At 41.1% G+C, this 26,640-nt stretch overlaps 1 protein-coding gene across 3 annotated transcripts in view; it reads right to left on the bottom strand.

The window, feature by feature from the left end:
- LOC135495063 (fibronectin type-III domain-containing protein 3a-like) overlaps nt 1-25,711 on the bottom strand; it is a 50,468-nt gene extending 24,757 nt beyond the window's left edge. Inside the window, exons 1-4 of one of the 3 annotated variants that reach the window (XM_064783476.1) lie at nt 25,694-25,711; nt 23,249-23,659; nt 18,329-18,361; nt 2,130-2,314 (exon numbers count right to left, since the gene is read on the bottom strand). In XM_064783476.1, the coding sequence (XP_064639546.1) occupies nt 2,130-2,314; nt 18,329-18,361; nt 23,249-23,645 (615 nt within the window). In that variant the 5' untranslated portion in view covers nt 23,646-23,659; nt 25,694-25,711. Of the gene's footprint in view, nt 1-2,129; nt 2,315-13,707; nt 13,876-18,328; nt 18,362-23,248; nt 23,660-25,693 lie in introns of those variants that run through there. The other 2 variants (XM_064783477.1, XM_064783478.1) reach the window with 2 other exon arrangements.
- Between the last annotated feature and the right edge of the window lie 929 nt (nt 25,712-26,640).

Genomic DNA, 26,640 nt, shown 5'->3' on the forward strand with positions numbered 1-26,640 from the left:
ACACCTTCTTCTGGAAGGAGCTATAACAATATGGAGTACCTGACACAGCTGAGCTCATGAAAACATAGAGATGATAAACACTCTCGGATATTCTGAAACTAGGCCACTGAACAGAGTTCATTCATGACAACAACATCGCAGAAGAATCTTTTTTATTCATATTTGATTTTTTGTCGGAAATGGACTGAATTCTTTTGTCAGTAAGTCACTGGCATCCTGCCAAGTTTACTTTCTCCGATTCTTTGGAGAAGAGAATGCAGCACATGCAGCCAAGGATGCAGCAGACTCTTATTTGACAGTAGCATTGTCGCCACTCAGTCTTCAAATACCATGTCAATATCAACATGGTGACTCACTGGGTGAGCTCCGATAGTGTGAGGTTGTTCAGGAGATGAAACGTACATCTGGCAAAAAAATGTTTCTCTGATTCTTCCAGATGCAAATGTTTGCACTGTCACCAAATATTATGTCAATATCAGAAGTGATGATGGCAGGCTTGGCTACTGATTGTCTACCAGATGAAATATGCGCCAATTGTCCGAATAGATTTGTTTGGATTGCATTTCCGATTAAATTAGAACTCAAGGGGATGAGTGCCTCAGACAATTAACTTCGATGACTCCAGTCACTTCCACTTTTCCACATTTTTTCTCTCCATTTTCACTAAATGTAAAATGAGATCAGCTTCCGTGTGGCAGTCAGTCAACATTTTAAGCCAGGGAATTAAGCCGGCTTTGTAGCAGGCTACCAACACATGGGGACTGGGGCCCAATTAACTGTCTTTGCCAGGGCGCCTCTGGGTTTTTTCAGAAGCTTCTTACAGCAATTCCATCACTACAGCACTCGTAAAAATACATGTAGAGCCTAGTTCACACAAACAAAACCCGTCTTCTGCTTTCTCAAGACTGACAACAATAGCACTCCGGATATTACTCTCATGTTGGACAGGAAAATGTCTCAAAACTTTTTTCAAAACCAGTCAGAGTTGAAAAAATGACATGGTCTGAATCACGTACGAGATTAAAAATTACGATTCAGCGCAACCAAAATGCATCTGGATATTCTAACAAAGAACTTTGAAAAAGTTCGAACGGAGCTGGAGCCAGAATATGGTAGATGCTGCGTATTTAAAATGATTATGGAATCTGTGGCTGCATTTGAATGGAAAAGCCCTGTTTTCAGATGGATATGTCTGGCACCTGGGGTATTCACTCCTAACATGTTTAGGGAAATGGTTGGACAAACATCTTTCTCCATTAGAAAATTTTATATTTGGTAGAATCCGGACTTCAGCTACCAGTTATTCCTCATTATGCCTATTCCTCAGTGACTCCTATACATTGCCCTGCTTGCAGAAGCTGAACCCTGGTCTTCTATCACTAGGACCAGAGTCATGCTTACATGTAATTGAGCCCCAGATTGGTCAAGTTGAAAATCATAAGTCTGAGACAAATTACACTCTCCAATTAAACACATTCCTTTGAAATTTGTCTTTTAGGCTGATGGAAAAATACAGCTTATTTGGGTCAGAACTTTTTGAATGAACCATTACCGACTTTATAATGGCTCGAGAAAGGCGATGCAGCAAACAGCAGGAAAAAAACGCCTAACCGGAATAAGATGTTATCGTTCAGTCTGGGGCTGAGTTCACCAGACAAGTCCATTGTGAGCAAGTGTATGACAATGCCACTGCTAGAAGATTCTGTGTACGCTTTCCTAGACTTTACATTAGACTGAAATCCATACCAAAAGTTATTTTCCTACATCACAAATATGTAGATTATCCACGAGATGGGGGCCTGAAGGCATCCAAAGTGATTTCGATTCTTGAAAGGATCACCAATGCTTCGCTTGCGATGGACTATCTCCCTGGGCAAGATGCAGCCAAGAAGTCACCGAATTCCTTGTACCTGGTGTCTATTCCAGGGAAAACCAAATACCCCATTCAAGCAGATGAAACGAAGGCCTCCACAGACTCCTCAACCAAACTGAAGATAAGGGGCCACAATAGACCCAACTGGTGCCAAGCCATGTAGCACCACTCCTTCACCATTCAAGAACAGACTACAATATTCTGCAGACTACTGCTGAAAACTGCCTCACAACATTTCAATCGCCCAAATACTTACATAGTAACCTACAGTCATAGGCTGGCTGGGCCCCATGCCCGGCCCCGGAGGCTGTTGTGATAATATTACATGCGTCAAGATGCCATTTTCGTCCACAATTTGTTGTACCATGTGACCCGGAGGAACCTGCATTGGCATCGGCATCGGTGGCCCATTGTTTGACACCATTCTGACTGTAGCTGGACCTGCAAAGACAAAAGACCAAACAAACATAAATATGATGATAAATAATGAAAAACATCACAGATCAAGTTCCCTTTTCAGGTCAATTGAATGTAGTCTTCCTCAACAGCTAGAGTTCCTCAGGAATGCATCCAAGAATGCATTCTTTTCCAACAATTTCTAAGAAAACCTAGTTCTTTCCTTGGTAACCCAGGGCAGGCATGTTTGGTACAATGTAAGTTGAAAGGCCTGCCTGCGAGAATCTGATCATCCAGAGTACTTCAGTTTGGCTGACATCTTCTAGCCAAATAAAACAGGCTCCTCTTCGAAGCAAAGCAAAGGCAATCTCTAGCCAATCACACCAAAGGTTTCTATGGTCTTTTTTGGTGATTATTAGACCGTTATCTTTGATTAGTAGATCACCTTACAACAACTTCTCTTCCTTGTCGGTTGAGGTCTGAAGAAAGAAAGTCAATTGTTGGTGTGTTTTTCTTGTCTGTCCCAATGCTGCAGGGATATTTGCTGGGATGCAAAGTCCTCAAAGTAGTTCTATATTTTATTGCTAAAGAGTTAAAATTAAGGTGCAGCAATCGATTATTTCTAGCAGTTAATATCAACAGTTGGAATTAGGAATCCATCATTTAACAGTTGTATGACACAGCAACCCTTGACAGGCACCGGGCTTTGATCAATCTCTCACCACAATCATGGAGAATTAATGAAAGAAGGCCACTTTTTAAAGTTGAGTACAATACAGTTCTCCAGAAAAAGATTCTGATCACAGGAAGAAATCCATAGGCATAGCACGCACACAGGCAATCCCGTGGATGGACAATGGTGGAGAATTAGTGTCTGGAGTCAGACCTCTTTGGGGTTGGAACCAGACATGATTTGACCGGTGGACTGAGAGCACGAGCCCTTAGACCGCAGTCAGGACACACAAACCCATGATGCTCTGTCACTGCACTGCGCCACCTCTGCCCGATATATCAGCAAGCAATTACAAGATGCAGCATGAAACCTCAAGCACCAGATATCAACAGGTGGCTTTGATACATCGAGCATCTCCGGTGATGTCACCACCACCCACAACAAGACCTACTAGATCAATCAAATGAGATCACACTCTCGTATCCGCCATCCACAAAGTAGCCATTAATATAATTCTTGATTATTATTGTGTTTCTAAGGCAACGGCTTTTATTTGTCTGTTGCCAAGGACGTTTGATAAGAAATACAATGTTTGTACCCTTGGGGAGGCTGGTTTTACTACATGTACCATTGTGTGTTTGCACTGAATGAAGCATTGAGAGGGTGGGCCTACCGGGATTCAATATTCCAACAACCTACTCAATGCTGATGATATTTAATAGAGAAAATAACATGAATGACTAATTCTACGCATTAGTAGGCCTACTAAAAGAACTGCCCATGTTGAAGCTGTGGGAACTGAAAATGCTGTTAACCCTCTCCACACTTGACCGTTATGTTGACCATTGTGACGTCACGCAAGACTTGATTTGTCATGAGCTGAAATCCATTGGTCGTAACTGCGTAGCACAGTGGTTGAGCTGTAAATGATATATGGATAATAAAAGGTCCCATTCCTGTATTGAGAACCAAGAATTGTCTTGAACCCCCCAGCTAAGCCTGGCCACATTCCCCTCCATTTGTTCAATACCTGTACTGCACAATCGATTATTAAAATCTGTTTTTCTCAGAAACCCACTCACCCACCCTACCACACTGATCGCTTTCTTGCCCTTATGAATGTGAGGAAACATCCTATAAATAACCCTCACTCGTCAATTACATCGCTGCATGAAAAATGCACTCCTCATCTAATGTCACCGCCTACGATCGATGACGAAGACCACGGATAAAGTTGGTTTCTCATCAGTAATTTATAGAAGCATGCATTTCCAATAATGTGTGGGTCAACGTCAATGTGCAGGAAATACATTGGTATCGTGATAATTTCACGACAAACCAATTCTGCAATTGCCATGGCGACGTCAAAATATGCAACTCCTGAAATTTCAGAGTGATTTTTAGGACTTGTCCTGGCAGTGGGATACACTTCACTTAGGTTTGTATGTTGCTGCTATTTCATTCATAAACTCTGGGCCCCCAAGGCCAACCTCAACACCGGCTCAAGTGAACTATCAGAAATGATAACGGAGGCATTTAGGAATCACCAAAGGCCCACTGATATGTTACTGATACATTTTGTCTACTATGAAACTATCGAAACTGCCAGCCAAAAAGAATATAAATCTCTTATACAGGTCTATCTCTCACATATCTCCGCCGGCATGTAAAACCGTCAGTTCCTGGATGCCATGGCGATAAAAAAGAATGTATCTATCTCTGGTTGTCATGGTGAGGGGGAAATATTTGCCGGGAAATAAGAGATAGGAGGCTGATAGCGACGAGCCGGCACCTGTACACTTGAAGCAAGCGGCTAGGAGTCAAGAGACTTTGAGTGAGGTCTTGAGCAAGGCTCTTAACTCCAGTGCCGGGCAGCGTGGGGCTATTTGACATCTTGTGTGGAGTGTGGCACAGAAGTGTCCAACTCTGAATCCAAGGGCCAAAGGGTTCGAACCCCAGTCTTGTCCAAGCTTCGGCCTTCAAAGTTCGGTGCTGTGTTGAGCTGAATGATCAGCTCCTTGCCTTGATACCCCGAGTGCTCATGTGGATACCTAAAATAGTGTGCCTCAGTTTTTCACAGTTGCCCCCATCCCCTGGGATAACAGTCTCAGTAAGATAGATGAAACCCTAGCTATAATTGGCACCAAAAGGAAACTGCAGCATGCAAATGAATTGGAAAGGAAGTAAACAGCACTATTAAAATAGTTGTGAAAAAACTCTGCAACATTTTGCTTGTTAATTTTCTGTTTACCTGGTTTGTATGCCATAAATAATGCATAGAAAATATCTGTTTACTGATACGGGAGTAATATTTAAGAACCATCAGACAGAAACTTCATGCAAGATTACACTTGCGGCAACCCGCCTGTCTGGCGGCTTGACTGAGACCCTTTTAACTGAGCTTGCACTGTAACTTCCCAAATCGCACGTTATTTGCCAATTCAAGAAAAATGACAAATATTACAACCTGTTGACTCTACAATCAAGGCAATTCACTGGCCACTTGACCTTCATTGGGGGACAAGCAGGAAATGTCAAATATGATGACCTCTTAACAACAACTTGACCTTGAAATCGATTCTATACAATCTTTGAAAGGAGTGGTACTTGCTGTGTAGCACGGCCGCCAGGAATAAATCCACCACTCACGTCACAGGAACTGCTTTTGATTTTTCACTGATATGAAGGATGTATTAAATCCCATCAATAGATCTGCATACCAGTATCGTCAATTGGTACGGAATGAAAGCTCCATCAAGCAAGTACCATTATAGATTAATCTCTACTTGATACTACTTATAGTACAGGATGAATTGTCTGCCTCCAATGTTTTTTCCCCATCATCAAAAATACAATTTTGATGAGACGAAATTGTGTTAAGTGACTGAAGACCTAAATATCGTAGACTACACAGCCAAACTAACACATGTTAACTCTTAAACCATTTTATGTGTGTGGTTTTTGATGATAGTCTGTCTAGGATTTGAAAGTAAACACAATAAAGCAATGTGTAAAATGTTTGCTGGCCACACCAGGGGCTACAGACAGAGGGCTGGACCAACGAGAATGAGAAAGACAGGGTGTTTCAGAAAACAGGGCCCCAGTGGTCTTACATTAATTTCCTCAAATTCACAATCATTTCAATTTTTAAAATATGAACATTTGCAAAATGAGGGGGAGGGGTGCCAAGCTAGATCCACGCTGGAGACGAGAATCTTCAATATATTATGAATAGGCCTACTTGAATGTTGTTTTTCCTCGAGGGATAGTTGGACTGATGAAGATAGATCCTGAGAGTATTCATAGATGTGGAGAACTGATAAAACAGACAATATGAAGGCCAACTATCATGAAAGTGATGACAGACTTGTCAGCACCCTTCCATTGTGATACTTTGTACATAACTTAGAGAACAAAAGAGCCCCTGCTCATTTATCAACCAAAATAATTTACAATTTGATTATAATAATAAATTGATTCCAATGAGTACTCAATGGAACTGATCCATCATACCGATATTTGGAACCAGAATTACAATGCAAAAGCTCTGACTGTACCAGGCCAAAAAATCCTTGGCCTACATAAAACAAGTAAATTATAGATCTCATCAATAAATTCAGTCATCAAGCAAAATCAAGTTTGTTTTTTCTAATCAAACACATGATTTAACAATGAAATCAAAAATGGAATTGCGTTTTTACTGCAACCTATTTCTGAATGTCAGAATGAAATAAAACCACACATTTTCCCAACAACTTGATTTCTAATCAAAAATTAATTGAATGAAAATGTCAAACGGAATTGAATGGCACAGATAAGCAATCTGGTCCACAAATGGAGTCAATCAGAACCTTTCCAACTGATAGATACTGTTGTACAGTTAGATATGTCCTGTTGTACAGTTAGATATGTCCTGTTGTACAGTTAGATATGTCCTGTTGTACAGTTAGATATGTCCTGTTGTACAGTTAGATATGTCCTGTTGTACAGTTAGATATGTCCTGTTGTACAGTTAGATATGTCCTGTTGTACAGTTAGATATGTCCTGTTGTACAGTTAGATATGTCCTGTTGTACAGTTAGATATGTCCTGTTGTACAGTTAGATATGTACTGTTGTACAGTTAGATATGTACTGTTGTACAGTCAGATATGTACTGTTGTACAGTTAGATATGTACTGTTGTACAGTCAGATATGTACTGTTGTACATTTAGATATGTACTGTTGTACAGTTAGATATGTACTGTTGTACAGTCAGATATGTACTGTTGTACATTTAGATATGTACTGTAGTACAGTTAGTGGGAAAGACTGCATCTCAAACCAGCCTCAATTTTATCGATAAATCTAATGCTGCCGCCAGTGTTCACGAAAAGTGCTTTCTGATTCCTTCGATGTTCAAACTTCTTCTACTTTGCCTCTGACATAGCTCGAACTTTATTAATCCCTAAGACTATACTGACCTTTGAAGATGGTGTGAAATATTTCATTGGACACCACCATAATTTTTCATCTCAAGCCGAACAAACAACGCTACAAGGCCACGTCAAAGCTCTAATTGTCAATTACGAAACATCAGAGAAACGCTGTATGCTGCCATGACTGACAGGAGTCATTGACGAGAACGTCGGTTTGCTCCACGCTAAACTAATGATGATTTTAAATAGCGTTGTGGACCAGAGACGGCAGACACCAATCACCATGGCAACGGGAAGCATCTCGGCATCGCCGTTCTGGTTAAGATTATCGTATGTAAAACGAAGCACGAGGAAACAAACTACCCGGGTCGTATCACAAACTCTGTAGCTCTGTAACGTCTGCTGCCGCCATGCAACAACAGGAAATAAACTGGCTTTGAAGGGATTCAATTCAACCCTTACCTCTTATCAAACGTCACGAAGGGCTTCAATGACATTTTCGACCGATTAAAGACGTCTTGCCTCGACTCTTAGACTCTCGTATCATCATTGGTTGAGCCACCTATTCACAAACTTAGCGGAAATGAAATCTCTAGAATTTCACACAGAATATCGCGCTGCTGTAGATGGAACAGACTTTGGCTGCTGCGATGTCTGTAAATGGCCATACACCAACCTGACCTGAGCAGCTAGGGCTGTGAAAATAAGATTCAGACCACCCTTAAGCATATTCCAAATTAATTTTTTCGCCTCAAGCTGTTTGGATTCTCGGTATTGATAAGCTTGGCCATTAATGATCATGAAATATGAATAAAGACATCTTTAGCTCATCAAATCGAGTAATGATTGCTGGAAAATTAGCCGTTTTATACCCAGGGCCAGCAGTTGGGATCTCTGGTAATCATTTAGTGTGCTGATGGGATGATGTACACAGTCTAGACTGGCAAAGGTGCAGCAGCCCTATCAGAGTGGTGAGGTAGTGTGATCTGAGGTGGGCAAGTACCGTAGATCAAAGTCATGGGTTCGAGAATACCACGGCAGAAGGATTGAAATCCACCTCAAGTACCGTAGATCAAAGTCATGGGTTGAAGAATACCAGGGCAGAAGGATTGAAATCCAACTCATCGACCTTCCGGGTGTCAGGACGTTTGTTTGATGTGTCCCTGGTAAGATCATCCTGGATCTCACCACTGCAGAACTCCCCTCATCCTCGAGAGATGAGCAACTATTGAGCAACCATGACAGGAAACATAGAGAGAGTGATTCCTGGCAGGATATTGATAAAGTCCATCCTACTTCAGGTGGAAGGATGCACTCATTTTAAAGATCATCAAGAGCCATACACAGTCAGTTGGCCGCGCCCCCGTTCGCAGCGCCAAAAGAGCGTTTCTCTCTGCGTTGCGCTGCTACTGTCACCTATCGGTAAAAATTTGATACTAATTCGCGCCATATTTGTGGCAGAGACTAAAACCTCTGTAGCATGCACGACTGTTCGGGGAGAGCGATTGATCAAAGATGGCGAAATTGTTAGTTATTGAAAGAAAAAATTGGTGTTTATTTCATCAAATTCCAAGCAAAATCAACCGAGTTTGATCAATTTTTCGAAATATGATATTTTCGCAATCTTCGCTGAACATACCTCACTCAAAGATATTTTCCAGCTTTGCGGCGATATTTGGTAAATTGATTTTTTGCGAAGTGGTTGACCAATCCTAAATGAATTCATATCTTTTAAAACATTTGAGCACCCGGTTTCCTAAATATTTCTTTTTTGGCACTTAATTTGGTGATTTTTCGAAGAAATCTCATTAATATTTATGACGTTTTGGATCACGTGATGTTAATCAAGCCGTTTTTCGCGGCAATTGCGTGCACGACGCGATATTGTAAAAATATTTTAATGCACAGCGTGTCTCAAAAAAATTGTGGTTAAAAGTGAGAATGGCATGATGGTAGCCTGTTTGAGTTCTGTTGATGAATATGCTTGGTCTGACTATAATTTCTACAACTTGTGGCCAAATGACCAGATGATTTTGAGCCTTTTGATAAAGCTACTGGTAGAATAGTCGTCAGAAATGTCAGAGCGACAGTGACTGAGTGAGTGTTATGTTATTGTTATGTTATGAGACTGGAGGTATGTCATGTGTTCCACCATATCGTCATTGATATTGACCAGGAATACTATCGATTTGTGTGGATGTGCTCAAACAGTAAAGCATGAGCCATGATGCTTCACTTCCGAAAAGATCCAGGTGACTGAGATGTCTACTACTACTGTTGGGCAATCCGGCTGATTCTTCAGAAATTTCTCTGTATATCCTCTGTGAAAATAAACTTTCTCATAATGATATATCTTTTGTTTGTTTGGTAATTTTAGTTGCCTATGTTTAGGCACTTTTTTTGCCAGATTTGCCTGTAAAAGGCTGCCATAGTTCAGGAAAAGAAATCATATACACATTACAATGTGGATCTTCACGGTCCAAAACACCAGGGCCTACTAGGTGACATGGCTCAATAATAGGCATTGTCTGGTAATTTTGGACGACCTTTGGATGGATAGTTTATTTTCCCTGACCCTGGCCTGGGTCTGAACAGGCTTCCAAGCCATCAATGATGCTTATAAAGCCGGGAATAGCCTCATCAGTACCCCCACAAGAGTTATTTTGTGCCAGACATCGCGCACAGAACTTGCCATCATCTCATTTTTAGAGTTGCTGTATCAGTAAAAGATAATACCAAAAAGCTGATAAAGTATGTAATTTGAGCAGCATGACCAATGCCAGTGTTAAAGGTGTAAACTTAACCTATTACAGGACATCTTCCTGCAAGATTGTGATTGGTTTAACTTGAAGTTTGTCATCAATTTGACTGTTGTAATTGTACATCCAGGCTGTTGTCATTCAGGAAAAATCTGCTTTATCTTTCAGCTAATACTTTCACTTCTCCAGTCAATCGGGTTTGATGAACATGTCAAGCTGTTGAATGGTGTAAACAATCATTAGCAAATAACGTCACGAATGAAAATAAGTTTGATTCCTTCCACTTGAAAAGTTCAACAGCACCACTTGCAAGAATTTGAATTTGGCATTGTGTTTTACACCCTTCAACAATTGACTGTCTGTTGTTATTGGTGTTCTTGTTTCAATGTTAGCGTTTCACTGTTAAAGAGTTTCAAGATGCAGAAGAGAGGATTAGTTATCTTTAATGTTAAGTTTCTTCTTTGCATCATTTTGTCATTAAATTTGGGCAATGGTGGTCTCATGAAAGGAGGGATGGGACGGCAGGATGGGCTATTGGACAAGTTTTCATAATCAGTATTCTAGAACACGTTTTGTAGCGATGGTGGCGATCCTAGTGTTCGGGCCTCTTCGGCTCAACTTCGGGTGTGGTCGGAACCTAAATCCGGCTGCAACATTTTCTGACAAAAATCAGAGGCAACTTAAACGTATTTTCTAGCCGTGCGGCAGAAATAATCATTTTTACTATCGTGTTATTCAGTCAAAGATACATATAACAATAAATATCAGTCATTACTTCTGAGCACGCGCGATGTTTTTGATGAGTTAGGTGCATTTATTCAACAAAATTACGTGAAAAAATTGCAAATTTTCGGGCGACGACCGCTGTTCAAAGTCACGTAAACAGCAAACCTCAGGACTTTTTACACTTTTTTCTTAATGAAACTACTAATTAATGTTTCATCTAGAATAATATGTTCCGTTTACATGTCATTCAGAAAGATTTTGGCAAGTTTAGGATCGATTTCCGACTTCATATTTTTCACGCCTAAATGTACGCGATAATGAGCTCGTAATGATATGCAGTGACGTCATAGCGCAGAGAGAATTACGCGGAAATGGGGCCGCGGCCAACTGACTGTACACACGAATCTATTATTTCAGTGTGGATTAACTGCAGTCAAGTTTATATGTCATGTCAACTATCACCCCCCAAGTCTTCCACTGAACCCGTCCCCGACTGCTTCATTGATGAGACCAGCCACCTGTCGATGCAGAGTTCACAACCCTGCCTGTTATCACGATTGATATGACACGATGTATTACTCCTGGCCATTAATAAATAATAGCTTAGCTATCACAGGAATGTATGTAATATTGACCTCTTTGATTCATTCAGCTATTGATTCTTTGATAACTTCTGACATTCCCGCCAATTATCGATATTCCCGCCAATACTTGATGATACTGGGCTATTACTGAGCCAGGTATCCCAATGCATAATTTACATCCACAAAAGCGGTGTAAATTGACATCTTCGGTAGGTGTCGTGATCAAGCAGGGATGATGGACCTGTGAAGATAAGCTCTGTTGTATTGACTTACTATGTTCAGATGAGGAGTCGAACACCTATAATATTGAGTTCCTATATAGTGCTTTTCCAGGTTTCCCTGCTCAAAGCGCTTTTGGGATATCATATTATTACAACGGTCTCCACAGAAATCAATCTGGGGTTTCAAGGACCAGAAAGGCGCTCACTCCGAAAATTCAGTTTTAAAGCAATTCCAATGATTCGTTCTCACCAAAAGGACAGGACACATAATTCAAACTGCTTTGAACTTTGTGGCAAAATGATCAAACCAATCCAATCAACAATGGAACCTTTATCAGGAACTAATAAACGACACTGTTGTGGAAATTGCCATCACATGCTACGAAATTAGCTCCAATGACCAAGCGGGTCGGAACTTGAAATGCCTCTGTCAAACGCAGGGTACAATGTCCACCACAATGAGGAGACATAGGATTGTTTTCACAGATAGTTGAGGGCCTATCCTAGGGCCATTTTCAAAAGGCGACCACCCGCTAACTGGACAATTTGAGATATCACTGGTCATGGAATTTTCTTACAGTGAGGAGATATTTGGAGGTTATGGATGAGAGACTTCGTTGTTGCTGAGAGACTGTAAAATCTTGACTCGTTAAAACTCACAAATTCCTCAATCATTCCACGTCATGAGCATTGCTGATTTGATTTTAAAATAGAGTTTGTTGTTTATTTTTGGCTTGGCTGAGTTATTTTGGTAATATGAATGTTTGCATTCAACTTGAACAGCAATCAGCGGAATCCTGGCTGGGAGATGCAATGAGTGACAAAAATTGCTTTATAGCAGGTAAAACCAGTCATTGATGGGTTCATCGATAGCAGGATGCAGCAACGACCAATTCTTATCACACAAACCTGCAACGACCACAACAAATGACACCCTTTTGTCGGACGCAATAATCGTCACAGGACGCTGTGACACAAATATCTCGTTTGTGGGGTGTTAAATCTCTCCTGTCCACAGCTGCCTTCTGTCCCATGGCCAACCACAATCGAGGGCCACGCAATTATGCCCAGACAATAAGGGATGGCGCAGATTCCGGATCAGTACCTGGATCAACAACAAAATCTCTCAAGTGAAGCTGCAATATTCAGCGGTGCCACATCTAATGGATAATGGTAATAACTCTGACAGCATCCCAGCAAAGCCTGTATACAACGAACGACCAGCGATCGATGAATGGCCAAGTGCCAGCAATTTCCAAGAAAATTCAATCCTGCTAGAGTTAGCACACCGATAAATGCATTCTTTGATTGCGGTGAGATGCTAAGTCCGTCGGTTAGGTCTGTACTGTACGAACAGGATTGAAGACCCTCAGTCCCTTCCCCTCTGACTTGACCCAACATACCTTTCCCCATACTTTAAACCAGTTTATCCAATGGTTGAGAGGTCATGTCCCCAGCATGGACTTTTTTAGGTCAATTTTCCAGTTATATGAGAGTTGTCCGGGGCAAAAGATTCTTTGCAACCCAATACCAATTTAAACCCACGAAGACTATAGCCTTCCTCCAATGTAATTACAGCATGCATTGTGCCGAATGACACAGAAAGACTTGGCCTAATTTATAAAGGAGACAAGAATTCCAACAAGAACAGGTCACCACCTTTCGACTTGCATATAATTACTGTTCCAATTGGCACTGAGAACAAGACCATAGTTCCGAGGTCCGGGTATGGATGTGTAGGCGACTAAAAAACCGGCAACAAAGATAGGACAGTGTTCTTCGGGGCACGTTTCTGTAGGTTGCACAACTTGCGGGAAAATATCATCAGGAAAAGAGCTCAAACTATCTTCATCTGACAGCTTTTGCGCAATAGCCATGCTTGCCACTGTTACTTGCCACTCTATAGAGCCATGCGAACAACACACAATAGCAGGCAGTGGTAGACTGGTACCACCAGCCCACATACACCTACTACTTCAACTCTTATACACGTAAGCACTAAGAAGAATAAGAATGCACATGTGGCACTTCTCATCGGATTTAAAATGCCAACCTACCACACTGCATTTCCTCCCCGGCATAACCATTGTACCCTTCAATCAGTATACTACACATAATCTCGTGGGGAAGGGGTCATACATGTGGTTATCCAATTATATCATCGATCAATCTCTCCGACGCCAAGTCTGTGCATAGAAGGAAACAAGCACAATAGTGGAAATTTCCAATTCTAAATCTCTCAATCTGTATCCTGTGAAACGAATGTCTTTACATCCTAAAAATATATATCCGGAACGTTGAACATATCCCGAGAACTTAATATACGTATTTACAGATATATATCTGTACTGCTCGTAGCGGTGTTCCAGTCTAATGTCTGGATCATGTGATGTACGTGGAACTGTATGCACAAGAGAGTCAATTGTATGGCCATGGCCTGGTATAGTGCGTTCCAGATTGAGGGGTCGATCAGCTGTTTTACAAGACCCAGCTGCTGTCTTCCACGTGTATGGAAAACTTTGGTCGTGATTTAGCTCTTCGGCCACGTGTAGATTATTCATTGTATTGTTTCTGAATGGTCATCATGATTAAAAACCAATAGGTGAGATGGTCGGGCTCTGACACGTCACAGACTCTCTGATTATAGCGGGAATCAGGAAGAGCAGAGAATTGTGTCAGGCCGTTTTTGTCGATGTATGGTTCTGTTCACCCTCTATGAAATCAAAAATCTACACATTAAGTTGTTTAATTTATTGTTCAACCCCTTATGGGGAAGGTGGACATCCATCCGAGCACCTTAGCCAGATTCAATGGGAAGAACAAGACCTAAACTTCACGGTTACTTCACTGCACCCAATGATAGACAGTGGTTGTCCTTTTTCATGACTTAATTCGGTTTCTTCCATGAATTCTGACCTAAACAGCCTAAACATTTTTACAATCGAATTTCAACAATCGAGGTCATCAATTATGGACCCAAGTTGAGAATGATTGTTTGATAAATAATTTTATGGCAGCTTTTTGACCATGTGACCTCAAATTTATAGCCGGCTGCCGGTAGTTCTTTTCAAAGGGAATTTCCTCGGATGAAATACCATGTCCGGGTATGGAGTGGATTCCTACAGAATGAAAGAGAACTTTGAAGAACATTTTTATTGACTATGATTGGAAAGAGTGTCCAGATGACATCCACTGGTGGATGAATGCTTTGAGCAGTTCCTGACCCCAAGAAGCCAAACATTTCATCACATGACGAGTTCAAAGAACATTTCACAGACTGCTTGATCGACATTGGCTGGGGCAGCTAGACATCTGCTTTATCTAGGACTATTGTTGCTACTAAGCTAACATAGCTATCTTTGGGAATCTTAGGAATGTAAATGTACAATACAAAGTACCACATTTATCACACGAGTGTACTTTAAGATACCCATTTCCGTCTGTTCCAAGACAGCCTATACATGTCGGTCTGAATCCCGCCAGGCATTTGTAGGATAGGCAACAACCTGTTTGTTCAATGACCAAGCGAAGATGTGAGATGTTAAAGCGAGTTTTTCTACTTAAAGGTTACGTTCAATCGTGTACACTGTTTCAAGTTGCCCATCAGCGTGATAAAACTAGGCATGAATAGTAGTGTTGCTGTGTCCGTGTACACATTGTACAATTGATCTATTCACTATTCGTTTTCAAATTTCAAATTTTGAGCCAACAAACCTGGCCCATAAACCAAAATTAGGGCAGGCAATCATTGGGTAAACAATACTCAGCAAAGGTTATCGGATAATTGGTAGATTGGTTCATCATGGTGTAGTGCGTATCGTTGCAACTTTTGGTTGATGTCAATGATGGATTAGGAGAAGGAAGAAAGCTTTCTTGTCGGTCAGAAAATGATGAGGTCCTGTAACAGTAGAATGTATCAGACACTCAACCGATGAAAAGTTGTCCACAACTAAATGGTGTTGTTTTGAACAGAGTATAACCATAGAATGAAAAGACACCATCAGTTTTTTCCCCAAGCTGGCAGTGTGACACAATTGTCGGGGAACATTTTTTCCAGAACGCCTCTCATTCGAATGTCGGAACTGATAAATTTTCCATCGAAATTAAAAATGCAACAGAACAAATACGGAGAACTTTTCTTTCATTGGCTACAAAGTCGAAGGCGGAAGATCGAGTTGTCTGTGTGTCTTTTATGTGTCTTGGCAGCGATATCTTCCGCAATCACTAGAAATATAAACTGATTTTGAGAGAGAAATTGAGAATTGCACCAGAATTCATGTTAGACAGGAATTGGAATACCACAAGTCGAAAATTTCCATTTTTCTGGAAATGTGCCACCAAAGCTGACAGAGATCAAAGCCAGCTCTTGGTACCAGATTTAACTCAGGTCTGAAGGGGTTCAAACTATGAAGGCTCAAGATAGTCACGTAAATGTCTCTGGAATGTGCAATTCCAAAACTGCTTGTTTCTCGTGGAAATCAAGAATTTTTTGACACGTGCAAAGAGTTAAAGCTCAGCCATTATTTTTTGAGGCGCCAGGTAAAAGTTACATGAATACTTCCTTCTTCTATTCCTGGAAACAACCAGGTGATTCAAACTCAGTGTATTACAGCACAAACCTGTGCAAACTTGATTCAAAAACAAAAATATGACAAATTTGCACAAGAACTGATCAAAACTGGGCGATACCTGCAAATCTGACGAGCTTTTGTGATGGAACACCCATCACGATTTCATTACGACTTTGACTGCATGTGAGTGTCAATGATGTATTGAACGGGGGCGGTGACCTATGACAGTCACTCCAGAATTTCTAAGAATCCTGCTTAATCTTGATCTTGATCAATTTCATTGGTTGTTTTCAGAATATTTTTTTCAGACATCATGCGACAAATACGTCTTATACGATGGTCATCGCAATTTTTATGTGCCCCTCTTTCTGTAAGGTGCGGATATCTTAAAATCATTGCCAAAGAAAAATCAAACGCGATTAATTCGAGACAGACACAAGCATGCTAAAGTGTTAAAACCATCCATAGTTCACGACTGATGAGAAGTCGATCGGAAATCACCAGAAATCAGGCAACAAATAAGAACCAGGTGTGGGTCTGGAGATAGCATCATATTCAGATAGATTCCTGTCTAACCAGATACAAGATTCCGAATAGAAAAGCAAGTGGGTTGTGTGTTTCACCATTGGCGGGCAAGATTCATTGATTTGATGATAGAGAGCAAAGATTTTATATCCAAGTATTCAGTAGAGAGGAGTACCTGGGACTGACTTTTTTCCAACAAAGGAGCATTGGAGGTCTCCAATGGAAGTTACTGACACTGGGAGTTGTACTAAGAATACTGAACTCTGAATTTCATAACCTGAATTTCACAAACACTGCTATCAAGTTTTGTTCTTGAGGTCACCTGTAATGAATATTTTGGCATATTTTGATAGAATTATTAAAGCTGAAATTGTGAAGTGCACCAAAGGAAGTTAAAATGTACAGAAAGGTTATGAATAACATGTAATGTGCATGATATAAAGATTTACCTGGAATTAAAGTCACCATCGAGCCATGAAGTTACTTTTATTCCATTATCTCTTGAAGAGTTTTTCCCCAAGTTTTTTTTATTCATGACATGCAGTACCGTCGTGCATCCGATTCCAATCTTAACGGCAAGATGGCGAACTCTAAATCCCAGGCAGAATGGTTAGTAAGTTATCAGAGAGGACGTCACACTATGAAAGGCCCTTTACCAAGACAAGGTGGTGATGGCTTGGAGAAGGCTGGCTCGACAAGTTTTACGAAGCATCCAGACCATCAAGTAGTGAAATTCACCCAAAGTTTTTGAAAAAACATATAATTATACTATTTTAGGTTACATTTAATGAGCACCATGATGATAGGCAGAAACATTTGTTGGAATTCTGCTACTCGCGGCTCACAGAATGTGTCCGTGGAGCAACCTAGTGGTAGTACATCCATAAGACCATACATTTTGACGATTTCCCACATCAAAAACAAGGATTTGGCTGAAAAAAACTTATGGATGCTACGTAAACCTTGACCTTTTTTCATATTACCATGAGTTGACAAAAGTACTGTAAGTCTGGACAAATCGCATGAGGTCATGGCCTTCACGTACCAATCTCTCACAACACTGTAAAGTGGTGCTAATGACGTGGTTAGGTGAGAATGACGTCATGTTATGACTGTCACCCTTGATATGATGTTCAATAACGCTCCTAAAAATGTAAACATAAAGTATGAAAACATTTCCTCAGCCCTCCCACAGCGGTTTTGGGCTGTTTCATGTCATTGGGTTCAGGCTCATGCAGAAGTGGCTACCGCACTGCCAATCAACAAGTAGTCGGTGGTGTTGCCTGGTTTGCCTGGACACATTCTTTCACCAATGCTGCTCAACTTGGTTGATTGGTGCAAGTTCTGTCTGTCCAAGAGGCATACACCGCGAAGGACGAACTGCACGCGGAGTTCCCCTCTTGTACGGAGGCATGCTCCATGTTCATTCGTTAGACTGTCTCAACTGACAAAGAAGTTCAACAAGCAATTTTGAAAACCTCACTTGGGATTTGTCTCTGTATAAATCCTAGTAAATTGTCAACTCATGGAAATATATTTATGATGATTTTGCAGTGGGGTGACAACCCAAAACAACACCTACCTATGATATCAGTGGTTGGGGGCCAGGGTCTTCCTACAAAGGCAAAATCACCAGTCAGTAAAAAGGCATGTCTCTACCAAGGAGTTTTTAAAACCACTTCGCAATGGCACGTTCTGCATTTTCATATATGTTATTCAGTCGCTTCAACCTTATTCTACTGCATCATTCGCGGCACTAACAAAACACCGCACATTTAAAACTGCATCATGGGGTGCCAGCATCATGGGGTGCCAGCATCACGGGGTGCCGACATCATGGGGTGCCAAAGTGTATGACGTTCTGTCATGCTAAGGGTAATATCACACGCCAGTCTGAAATATCAAGTGACTCAAGTAGGTGCACTCTACCACGTCAGTGTACTCTACCGTGTCAGTGCAAAAATCCATCTTCAGAAATCTCTCACCTAACACAATAGCACCAAGGTGAAGGTATCCGCTACCCAAATTCTAAGCCTGTACCAGTTTATAGGTACATCAACACACAAAAAAACATGCACATGATAAACATAGCTTCCTCCAGTGCAACCAACTCGGAAAAGTTTATAGCTAATTCATGCAGCACAGCCAAAGTCTGTTTCCCATGGTGCCAAAGAGGATCAGAGTACAAAAGACCAAGAAATAGCAAGTTTCCTCTCCAACTGTCGCTATAAAACAAAGTTGGGAACCCTAGATTTGATGGATGACTACAAGCTGAACAAAATGAGGTGAACTGCAGCACAGGTCAGTGAACTTCCTAGCCCAACCTTCATGTTCATGTCCGACAACAGATAAGTAGAACCAAATTCCAGCAAAGCGGAATTCCTCTTCATCAAGGGAATCGATTTAAGGAGAAAACTGTACACGACTCCCAAGCTACCAAGACATGGCAGTACCTAGAACCCTAAGACTAACCAGCCAGAACAGGCAGTGCAGGCTCCAAGTCCGTTGGCACATCTCTATAAGCTTTCCTAGGGAGCTCAAGCCAAGAAAGGGGTCAAAATGTTTTAACACATTTTACCTGGCCAGACTCAACAACCATAGAATTTTTGGAATAATCCATAACGCCAGTTATCTATTTTTAGACAAACCGGTTAAATTTAGCATGATGTGCAACGGTGGTTGCTTGCCGGACTGTAAAAACTAAAAGGTATGCCAAAAACCACAAAGAGGTATGCGGACATGTTTTGCCTTCAGCAAATGGGAGAGAGTACCTGTAACCTAGTGTCAATGGCGCAAAGTGGCATTATCTCCAAGTTCAAGCACTATTCTGCAACATGGGGGAGTGGGGCTCGTTCTAACTGCACCCCTGGACCTGCCTCAATCAAGCTGTCTCTATTTGGGGGTGTTGACAATTCCTTCTTTAATTTTCTTTCAAACCTTCGTACGCTGTCTGAATTTTGCAGAAGACTTCTGCTACTGCATACTTCTCTGAGACTATTTCGCACTTTACAAATGCATTCATCCAGGAAGCACAGTGCAAGGGCATTGCCTTCCTGGAAATATGGCCAACATTCGCTTTCTTCTTCAGCGTTTTAAACCCTGCACTAGAATGCGTTATTCTCCAGAGAGAGTATTACTTCTCCTGTCTTTGGCTCGAAAAAACATTCACATCAACTTTAATAGACCGCACTGTGGTTGGAACCTCTTCCCAGTGTTGTACATCACATCCAGACATAGATGCTAACCCAATTAGCGTGTACACCAATATTTTTCAATCAAGGATTGAATACCGCACACTTCTTTCCTCGAGGCCTGGCCTGTACCTCATTGAAGAAGAGGAAACGAGACCAGGAGTTCAGGGCAAACCTTTCCTGTCTAGACAATACAGGTGGTTGGGGAAGTTTTACAAGGAATCGCCAAGGATGTTATATGTACGCTGCAACTCGATTCTGCAACCTCGGTTCTACTGCCGCCACTGACTGACATAAAATGCCACATGTTTTTAGAAAGGAGAAAAGGAAACTTGCTTCTTTAAACTGTGTCAGTTCATACCCAACCTAGTCATCAGCTACAGTCACAACCACTGTACCAACCAAGGTGTTTTAGATTTTAGAATCTACAACATCTGAAAATGTGACCGTACCAAAAGAACGGAAACTCCTATTGTAATCATTCCCAAACGGAGCCTCCAGGTGGTAGACATCATGAACAGCTTTTTCTTTCCTCGGCCATTAAATTTTGTTACCGGATATATCGCCATGTCAATTTTCTGAACTCGTGAGGAAGAGAGCAAAATATCAAAATATCTCTCACAGGAATCTAGACTAAGTGGGCACACTAGCTAGAAACAGCAGCATAGCAGGGATTCCTCAAATTTGTAGTCGGTCAGATTTTTGTCATTCTGAAACCGAGAAACCAGGAAGTTGGATACCGATTCAAAAACACCAACTAGGAACCAACCCTTTGACCAAAAATTCCCTACCTGGCACCCTCTTTGAGCGATTTTCCTGATGTATCATCTTATTTTTAATCCAAATGTAAGAACAGTTTCCAAAGTTGTGTTATCTTGGGTACAAATCCAGGGGTCTGGCCATAGCTGGACGTTTTGCAATAAGGACTTGGTATTTTATAGTGAATGTGCAGTGACCAGTTTACACAAGACATTCATTCCAGGGAGGCCCTTGTCCGATATTAAGTGTCCTCGAGCACCAGATAGGCCGATATATAAACAAAGCTAGGCCCTATATGTAGCATTGTATGATAAGCACACTGGTACCATGCGGCGCTAGGCCTATCCAGTGGAGACAATAGAGACAATAAATGGGGCAAGGGCGTACAGGCAAACTCTGTCTTGTTGTCTTGAGTGTGGGATATTATGAGACAAGCTTAGACAATGTTCTCCAACTTTTCAGCGATTACTAAATTCCTTAGCGTAATAACATGCATATGACCAGGTTTAGGGAAGGGCCAGCGCCAACACAGTAATCAGAAATCAAAAAGAGCATTGTTCTGACATGTCTGACTCTAGAGTCAAAGCTTACAGTGCCCAGTACCACATTTATCAAGCAAGCAGACTACAGATTTTATTTCATCCATACATTGGTCTGAACTTGTAGTAAAAGAAATCTCTCCACCTGGCATTCATTATGCAACCTGTTCAATAATGATCTGATCTGATCGCACCAGCTTTGTAATTTGCCGCAGAGGCTATGAAAATTGGTCGGAAAACTTATTCTTGATAAATCTTGGAAAATATCCAGCCCACGCATCCTAGATGATGGACATAGCAATGGTTATGACTTCTGGTGCAGGTTGAGTTAGCAAGAATCATTTGTTTGATAAGCTAAACCTACATGTACCGCCCAATCGGCCAAAAAACAGGAGCAAGCCTATACTCGTGTGCGCAGCTACGCCGATCGACGACTGCAAACACAGGCCGCCATTTTGACCCACCACGCCATGATTTGTGGAGTAGATTACAGATTAGAAAGATTTTATAGGTGATTGATTGATCGCTAACTAATCTGTTGATTCTGATATCGTCACAAGTCTGGAACTCATCCAGAACTTCCTGGTGTAATGGAAATCTGTGCTGGCAGATTGAGAGAGAATATCCTTCAATATGCTTGGAGAATGGAGTAAGCCAAAAGGAGTTTTCACATTGGTTTATAGGGGGCACCACAAAATAAGCAAATTTTCCAATCAGATTCTGACCTGCCAATGGTGGATGGATTTCCCACCAAGGAAAGATTGAGAAGTTGATGGAGAGATGCCGCAAAGATGTTTAGAACAGACAGGAGTATTTGAATGAACAGCCCTATTGGAACAATTATAGTCACTGTCCAAATGTGGGTGTTACTGTTCAAAATTAAGATGGGCTGGAGTTTGATGTTAAGGAAGAACTGCTTACTACTTGTGCCACTTATGGATTAAAAAACAATAGGCCTACAGGCCCCCATTCCATTTCATCTTGACCTCAAACAGTCAAGGCACAACGATTACTTTTAATCACCAAAATTATGGTCACCCCACCCCCACCCCAAATCATCTACTTGGCATTTAAATATCACCAGATTGTCAGTAATTTGTTGTCACTGCCGCCACAAGTATAACGATGTAATAAGGGCTTATTAGTTTCAATAGCGTCGGGCATGTACGTTCACAAAAGCATAATTCACAGGATGTGCAGCGAAACTGTTATATATCGTGTCTGTAATTAGTTTGTCGCTGGTATGTTCATGTATTCTGACACGAGGCCGAGGGGAGACAACAAAGTCTAGATCATTCGCAATGCTTGGCGAGATATGTGGTACAGCAAGGGCAGCTTCATGCAGCGCTGTGTACATATACCATAAAGATTAGTCTTCCTAAGTTTAAAACCCATGGCCAGCAAGTGTAAATTGACTCATGCAAAGTGTAAAACTTTTTAAAAGGCCTGGCAATGAGTAAGATGGGTTAGGCAACTCTGTACCGGTATGATGGGTTGTCCGCAGAAGTTTGAAATGGACAACTTTAACCACATGCAGATGTTCATCAACCATATCAAACCCCTCAGCTTGACAAACAGTAAATACCTGAAAAATTAGAAAGAAGAGAGATCTCTTATTGTCTGTCTGGAAACTACAAGTGAAGAGACATCATCATCGATGATAGATCATGCACAACAATATCCAACTGATGCAGCCAACCCATTTTAGAAGACTGAAGATGTCCTCCATCCAAGGACTTTGTCTTGATGTTTTTGGGGCACTACATAACGCTTTATGATATAAAACCATAAGGATTGGTGTGCATTTTTTAACCATCGGTACTCGAAATCGTAGAATTTTTGGATACGTGCATCTTGATAGACACAGCTTTTTCTAACCAAGTCTAAATTTGTCTTGTCCATTGTAATTTTGTATTCGATAACACAATTCAAAGACATCCACAGTCTTCAAAAGAGGTTTGAAATAGACCCAGTCAAAACATCGATTTTAAAAATGATATGAAAGGACCTTACCTTGTATGAACTGAATCTGGTCTCCTACTCGCACAGAGAATGTCTCGCCAGGATTCACGTGCACGTGAACAACATGTTCATGATTTGCATGGTTCGTTTGGGGACTAGTGTCACGTGACTGCGCCTGATTTGGTGAATAACGATTCGGGGAGTTTCCCCGATGCCCGGGCGCCGGCCGGGATAAGCTATTTGGCGAATGTCCCCTGGCATTTTGTGCCGGGATTGTGTATGTCATTTGTCCTGTCTGAGCGTCCACTTCCCTCGACATGCCATTCTCTGTCGGGGATGTGTGTCCATTTTGTGTCACCTCCGACGACGTCGTCTTGGTAGTCTTCTTCTCAGCTTGGTCGGACATGTTGGACTCTTTGTCTTTCATCACTTTACCTTTCTTCTTCATCGAACTTTTGGAACCTGAAATTGAGAATATTGTCGAATCAATATTTGTGATGAAAAAGATGGTATCCTTGAATGCCAGAAAAATTTTTTCACACTTCATGAACGTTCTCCCGAGCTTTCTTCTTAACTTACCCGTATGTAGCACCTAAAATAACTAGTGTTCCTCAGTGATTCAATTAGTATATAGTTCATACATGACCTCATCTGTTCACCATTTGGCAACAACGTGAAATTACTGAGTATGCGTTGTGGACAAAAAAAAAACAGCCCCCACTATAGAAAAGATGAGATCGAGAGAAATAGCACAGCCTCAATAGCCAGTTGTGTTTCCCCCACAAACCATAATCGACATAACAAACTTCCTGAACGACATGCAGGAATAACATACAGTGTTATACTAAAACAGACCTTATGTCTGCTCCGAAGTTCATTCTGTCGAGAACTGTCTTAAAATGAAGAAAAACACAAGTCTACAGTTTATAAAAGAAGGCAGGGAAAAAAATCTTGAATTTCACAACGAATCAAAGATTTAGATTCGATGTTTTTTTAACAGAATTCAAAGTCAACATACTTTTTTTGTTAAGTGCATTGTAGCCTAGTTTCAGTTGTGGTCCGAAGATCCTAATATCGAAACTTGGAAAGTTCCTTCTCTTCTAGGCTTACATGAATTCATTGAATCTCTCTTATCTTCCTGGTGTTATTACGCATCTCAGTGGAAGGAGGCCTCTCTGAGACTTTTTTCTATTCACAACCAGGAAAAATCACATGGCAATTTAACTAGGTCAGTGATACAATTGAAAATAATAAATTCCAGGTACAGCATCCTGTGAAAAGGTGACTTAATAAAGCATTTTTTATTTCAGTCCTTTACTTCCGTTTTTTGACCCACAATAGATTGAGCAAAGCTGACCAAACACAGCCATCGACTGTGTTTTGATCATTTCTTTGCAAAATATCCTTTAGTTTTTTATGGACTGTCTAGTTTTCATCTGCCCTGTCTGGTGCTGGACCAACCACATGACATATGGGACGAGTACAGTTACAATTGTCTATACTCGTACAAACAAACTGGACAATTCCCTCTCGGCCTACATGTACACGACAGTGACAGGTGCACGTATTGTGTTACTGTTACAATACGAACACAACACCCATGACATTGCCACACACTAATTTTTTTCGTCCTACGCCTTTGATATGAATGGGTGGGACCTTCCCGTGTTTTATTATGGTTCACATTCGGATTTGGGGATTTCCAAGCAATAAATCAAGTGGGATTAGTTCTGGTGGACTGACCAATCATTCACTGATTAAAAAGAAAGTGCCAAATTCTGTACCCCCTCCCCCCGCATGCTTTGTCATAATAAGGCTATCAGAATACTCTAAAATGAGGTTATTTTGGTCAGAATCTGCTTCGATAAATGTCAAAATGACAAAAAAACAAACGTCAACAAAAAGGGGGCGTTGCCAGAGGAAGAGTACAGAAAGTCGATTTACTCATTCACATTATCACTCCGCATAGAAGGTCTATAAAACAGAAAGCTAAGACTTTAGTCACTTAATCAGAATGGGCATAACCCCAGCAAGTACACAACACTGGACTTGGTCTTCACCTGGCTTTGTCATCAGACTTGTCAAACTGAAATGTCAAACTCAGTCTCAGAAAACTTCCAATGTTTACATCAGAAATAAATCCACCAAACTTCATCAGAACGTTTGCCTATGGCTATGATCATATCAATTCTATCAGAAGATCGATCTAAAACCATGTCCAGTCAAATACACAGTGAACAGACAGTCAAAATATTGGAACAGCTGTTTTCTTTTGGGCTTCTCCGAAATGAATGCATGGTGGAAAATGCACACGGCTTGCAAGTGGTGCAAGAGGTGGGCATATTTTGGCTTCGTTTCAGTAAACTCACGCCAGATCTATCCAAAAGCCAACGGATTCTGATACTCATATATATTACATTTACGTACGTTCTATTTTATTGACCAAATTTTACATCTGTAAGCAGTTTTTTGGAGAAAATTCAGACAATTTCTTACCTCAATGATTTAAACCGCCATATTGAATAATTATTACAATGGCGCATGGAACCCTGGGAAATTTCTGGGATTTTCCCTAATTATGTAATGAGGCTCCAAGTTGCCACCAGTATAAAAAGGTGACATAAATGAGGACTGGGTTGTGACTTCGTCTCTATAACGATTGCCTGTCATCATAATGATGTCTATGTCACGTCACAGACATTAGGACTCCCCAACTTTATGATAGAATACCATCTAAGATCAGAACCGTGGTTGTGACAGTGACACGGTCTCTCGAAGAATGGTGGTGATGATCGGTCAAAAGAGAGTTTCGAGACGCCAGCTGTGCAACACCAGGATGAAACTGGTGTAACGTTGTCTCCCAAATAGTAATGCAGCATGTCCCTATATACCAATCAGACTAAAACTGGTTGTGACTTTGTCTCTGAGACAATAATGCAGCATGTAGCTGTACACCAATCAGACAAGAACTGGTTGTGACGCTGTCTCCAAGACAATATTAAGTTTAGCAGTTTGCATGCCACAGTCTGAAACCTAGTTGTCTCAAAGAGGAAAACAGGGCACATCCTGGCGACAAGGATTTCAAAGACAGTGGACGATTATCGGATAGGCTGTATAAGAGTGAGGCACATCCTGGCCATTGAAAGGATACAGACGTTTTACAATGTTAAGGGCCGATGTTTATTTGAGAAAGTGCTTTGAAAGTGACCAAGAGTGTTGAGAAATTAATGCAAAGAACACTTCTTTTCCTGGATCCACACTTGATATGCTCACAAAGGGTAAGGCTTGGTTCATAGAACAACTCCAAATATCCCTTCGTCTGCCAAGTACTGACTTTCCTAAGGCCTCACACATCACAGAGACAGAGCCAAACAAAACAAAGTCAACTATAACATGAAGGTTTTATCTTTAAATACATTTTTGTATTCTCATGAAAACATTAA

This window comes from Lineus longissimus, chromosome 10 (genome assembly GCF_910592395.1).
Source record: "Lineus longissimus chromosome 10, tnLinLong1.2, whole genome shotgun sequence".
Lineage (NCBI taxonomy): Eukaryota > Metazoa > Nemertea > Pilidiophora > Heteronemertea > Lineidae > Lineus > Lineus longissimus.